Genomic DNA, 4848 nt, shown 5'->3' on the forward strand with positions numbered 1-4848 from the left:
GGGGGGGGGGGGGGGGGGGGGGGGGGGGGGGGGAGATTAGTGACGTTGTTCTAGTCTTCAACTTGCTAACAGGAAACATATAACGTTAATGTTATGTTAGTAAGTGTTATGTAAGTGAGTAGCCTATTTATCACCATCTTTCCACCTCCCCTCGGTAACATCGGTGCATTATAAATAATTTTAAATTAGACTGATGTAACTGTTAACCTGAGATGTTTGCACAGCCGAGCGCATATTAACTTAACGTCTTTTGGTTAACCTTAGCTACTCTTATAAAGCTACAGCTGATCAAGGTTAATGGTAATAACATTAGTAAACACTAACGTTTACCAAGCAGCGGCCTCCTTCAGTAAAGTAATAACAGATTTAGGTGTTGTAACGTTACCTTCTTGTGGTAGCAGCACTGGGTGATGAACTCCGGAGCAGAGAGCCTCCTGGTGAGAAAAGCCAGAGGACTTAAACACTTGTTTGCCACGGTACTCGCCATGATGTCAGTCAACGGGAATGGCGCAGTTGAAAACAAGACCGCAGCTCGTAGCCTAAAAAAACGTCACTGTCCGGGGGAGGGGCTAATCTAATCACATCTGCGCATGTCCAGTTTACTTAAACCAGTGAAGGGAAAACAAAACAAAGTCTCTCATTTCATAAATTGGGAACATAACATTTTTGTTTAAAGAATGAAATGATGAATCAATCATCAAAATTATTATTTATCTGTTGATCAACTAATCGAATAATCCACTAATCACTTCAGCTCAACAAAGTTGTTTAAACAAAATAATCTTTATTAACTTTTTAATGGTGACATTAGCTTTTATTGGTAGACATTATCCATCCCAATAAGCAGTGGTAAAAAATTATTACAGTACATTTACTTAGGTACGGTTCTGAGGTGGGGTACTTTCTGTACTTTTTACTTTTACTCTACAACATTCCACAGGCCATTGTTACATATTGTAGTTTTTACTCCACTGGATTTACTTGATAGTTACTTGGCAGAGTAGGATTTTACTTTGGCTAGATAACATATCGCCTTTTAAATATTTTGCACCGTTATTGATTACACTCGCAGTTACAGTGTGAAACTATTCAATTGCTAGTATAAGTCAAATTAACAAAAGGAAAAAGGAAAAAATACAAAAGCAAAAGTACTCTATTCTACTTTAATATTGTAGCGGAGGCTAATTCTAACAACTTTATGTACTGTTGGGTTGTTTATTGTTTAACAATCCATCATCATAGGATGGAAAGAAGGTTTTAAGTAATTGACTGCTTTTATGAAAACTGATGTGTTTGTTAGATGCCTTGTGATTATTCTTTGAAAACTATTTACTCAGCTTTTTTTCCTGTTACATAACAGTACCATATGATTTTTAGGGAACTACACACTTACAACAACAATGTCTCTGTAAAATGAAATTAAACTTTGAACTGCTTGATAAATGAGCTGAAATTAACTACTATGATGTTGTTGACATATATTTCAGCAAGTATTGGTAGGAATTCTGGGCCTCCTGAATATTTCTCATGAAAATATTATTGACCATAAAGTTATTGTTTCACTGTTTAGTGTGTACACTACAGTTCTTTCACTCTTCTGAATATGGAAGCATCCACAGTTTCAAACATGTGGAAATGATCACATGCTGAACATCTAAAATATACAAGCCAAAAACATCCTCTTCCTGATATTTTCTTATTAATCTCCAAGAGATTAAGGTCACTCAAAGACCTCAAGGTAAAAGAGGTAAATTATAGTCTTAAATATCCATACATTTCTCTAGTCTTGATAATATCCTTTATAAGGTGAATTGTGATGAACATAATGACTAGTTTTGTTTTAAAAGTGTGGTTTTGCTAATTCTACTAATGTTGTCATGTGTGTTTGTACATTTTGAGAATGCATGATGTTGACTGAATTTAGATTTTTTGTTGTGATGATGTGTAGTATTTCTGATGACTTTTTTGTATAGTATCTTCTTTTATAGACCTATAGTCTAAAATAAACAAATTAAGTGATTTCCCATGACACACAAACAATCATCTTTGACCTGAGGTTTTTGTAAATGCTGCAAAATTAAAATGGTCAACAGTCACACCCCTATGTGTGCTGTTGGTTTTGTCTTTTTGTGTGGTTGTATGAAGAGGATCTCCTTTGTGAGATTTCAACAGTTTTCTTATGGGCAGTTGTAAGACTGGAAATATTCATCTAAAAGAATCAGAAAAAGAGTATTTTTGTTTTCAGATATTTTAAAGTTTGCCATCAAGTGAACCCTCTTAACCTGAGGAAAATGGTCTTACTCACAAGCACAAAAGTGTTTTTGTTAATTGAAAGTAGATAGGTAAGATTCTAATTTGTTCCATGACAGATTATTTCTGACGTTTCATGTCACTTTCGTCAGTAACACTACCCAGGAAACAGAAGTGAGAACTTCCCTGTATGCCGCAAGGGCCTCAGGAGAAAGGCACTTCATAGTGAACTTATTGCCTCCACGTCAAGACATAACGTGAGTACTACGATAACTAAAATGTTTTTTTCTTTGTAAAATTGTGAAATAATCTATGTTTATATGTGTATAGGTTTATAAAGAAAGCCACTTTATATTTATATTTCAGGAAAAGTAACCAACATGGAGGCTGTGGATTACATTGAAACTGATGATTACACACCAGATAATGAAACTGAAATCAACTCCACCACATCTGGACTACTGAATTTCAGTACCTCTCCGTCATTTTCGACTAATGTTCTGGTGGCGGTCAATATAATTATATCTGTTATTGGCCTTGGAGGAAATTCATTAGTGATCTGGATCTGTGGATGGAAAATGAAAAGAACAGTCATCACCACCTGGTACATCAGTCTGGCCATTTCAGACTTTTTGTTCTGTGCCTTTTTACCCTTGGAAGTATTCTACATGATCACCTCACACTGGCCTTTCGGACAGATCTTGTGCAAGCTCACCTCCTCCGCCCTGTTTCTCAACATGTACTGCAGTGTGTTTCTGTTGGTTCTAATCAGCACCGACCGCTGTATCATGATCTCATTTCCTGTGTGGTCGCATAACCACCGGACGGTGCGGAAAGCATTTGTAATTGTTGTCCTTATGTGGCTCCTTTCTGCACTCTTAACGGTACCTTCACTGATCTTCAGACAGATCACAGTCCATGGCTCAGTCACTCAGTGCTACACAGATTACATGGGCCATTCCACTCACAAGGCGGTGGTACTGACTCGATTCATTTGCGGGTTCCTGATTCCTTTCCTAATGATTGTGTTCTGCTCCTTGGTGCTCGGAGTGAAGCTGAGGAGTTTGATCATCAAGTCAACAAAGCCTTACAAAGTTATGGCGGCGCTCATCTTGTCATTTTTCCTCTGCTGGGTCCCCTATCATAGTTTTGTTCTTTTAGAGTTAGACTTGCAGAACCACAGCCTGGAAGTCCTCAGAACTGGCCTGAAGGTGGGAGCCACCCTGGCTGCAGCAAACAGCTTCATATCCCCAGTTCTCTATGTGTTCATTGGTAACGACTTCAAACAAACCCTAAAGCGGTCTTTGACATCACGGATAGAGGAGGCAATGGCGGAGGACTTTCGTACAGGTCTCAATCACTCAAGGTCTAAGTCAATGGAAATTATCTAATATCAAGTTGAAACCTTTGTCATTAGTGACAAGGAGTATTTCACAGTACAGAACATGATTCTGTAATAATTTAAACTACCGTATATGTCATGGCATGTTTAACCTTAATTATTGTGTCTTTCAACTTACAAAAAATATATCTTTACACTCAGATATTTTGTATTTTTAGATTTCTATTTTATTTTACGTGTGTTAAAGAATTGCTTGTGTGTTTGTTCGCTGTTATGTTTGGAAACCAGCTTGCTACAAATTGCCCCTTGTGTGAAGTATTTTGAATTCAATATAATTTATCATTTACAATATATATTAATTTGGTGGCGCTGTGAACTAAAACTTTAATGAAGAGAAACATTTATGCAGCAATTGAAACTAGGTGCTTTCTAATAAATGTTCTTAAAAAACAAATACCTTTATTCTTAATATTGTAATTTGAAATTGATATTTAAAATGTCTTACTGCTGTCAACGTACTTACACTGTTGTAACTTGTTGTAACTTTGGTTTTGCTGTTTGGTTCAGACTCATCCATCCTGCCTCAGCAGTTTTCTGCAAATAAGCTCTACAGTAGGTACTATTTTGTGAAATTATAATAAAACGTTTGTTCAACCAAAAGGCCCCTTAATTTTTCATTAATTTAAGGGTCATTGTAACTAAAATACCTGTGTATTACTGTATACCATGAAATCCCATGTGATATTTTACCATGAAAATCAGAGTAGCTCATAACGACAAATTGTCATCACAGTTTGGTTTTGGTTTTTGGTTCAAAGTCATCCATCCTGTTGCCAGCCGTAGCAGTTTTTTGCGAATAAGCTCTGACCGACTGTAGATGCTCAGTACCAAACAGAAGACAGACTACGATAGCTGGAGTGCGAACACAGAGGATTTAGCTCCTCAAATTACCAACTATTTTTCTGAGGATGCTGGAACCCAGAGCCCTTTAAAGGGCTCTGCTGGAACCTAAACAGAGCTGAGTGAATACTGGAGCTGAGTGAATTCTGGACTTACCACTCAAAATTAATGATAATGTTGCTCCTTGTCTGCTAGGTCTGGAAAATAGCTAACTGTTTTCTTCGCCATTTTAACTTTATGTCAATTAAATGTTGTTATTGCAAAACGCATCAAAACATAGTGATGTTTGATTGGTGGAGTTTCTGTTGGTGGGCACCTGACAGGCCAGATTCAGGGAAACAAACTCCCTACAGAAG

General features: G+C 37.0%; 2 protein-coding genes across 2 annotated transcripts in view; one reads left to right on the top strand and one right to left on the bottom strand.

The window, feature by feature from the left end:
- iscub (iron-sulfur cluster assembly enzyme b) overlaps positions 1 to 543 on the bottom strand; it is a 2958-nt gene extending 2415 nt beyond the window's left edge. The window contains exon 1 of the mRNA XM_046066590.1: positions 386 to 543. Coding sequence (XP_045922546.1) covers positions 386 to 487 — 102 coding nt within the window. The 5' untranslated portion in view covers positions 488 to 543. The remainder of the gene's footprint in view (positions 1 to 385) is intronic.
- Positions 544 to 2408: 1865 nt separating this feature from the next.
- LOC123981602 (chemerin-like receptor 1) lies at positions 2409 to 4252 on the top strand. The gene is made up of 2 exons (XM_046066579.1): positions 2409 to 2507; positions 2617 to 4252. The coding sequence occupies exon 2, from the start codon at positions 2631 to 2633 to the stop codon at positions 3639 to 3641; it is 1011 nt and encodes a 336-aa protein (XP_045922535.1). The 5' UTR covers positions 2409 to 2507; positions 2617 to 2630; the 3' UTR covers positions 3642 to 4252.
- The last annotated feature ends 596 nt before the right edge of the window (positions 4253 to 4848 follow it).

This window comes from Micropterus dolomieu, linkage group LG13, assembly GCF_021292245.1.
Source record: "Micropterus dolomieu isolate WLL.071019.BEF.003 ecotype Adirondacks linkage group LG13, ASM2129224v1, whole genome shotgun sequence".
Lineage (NCBI taxonomy): Eukaryota > Metazoa > Chordata > Actinopteri > Centrarchiformes > Centrarchidae > Micropterus > Micropterus dolomieu.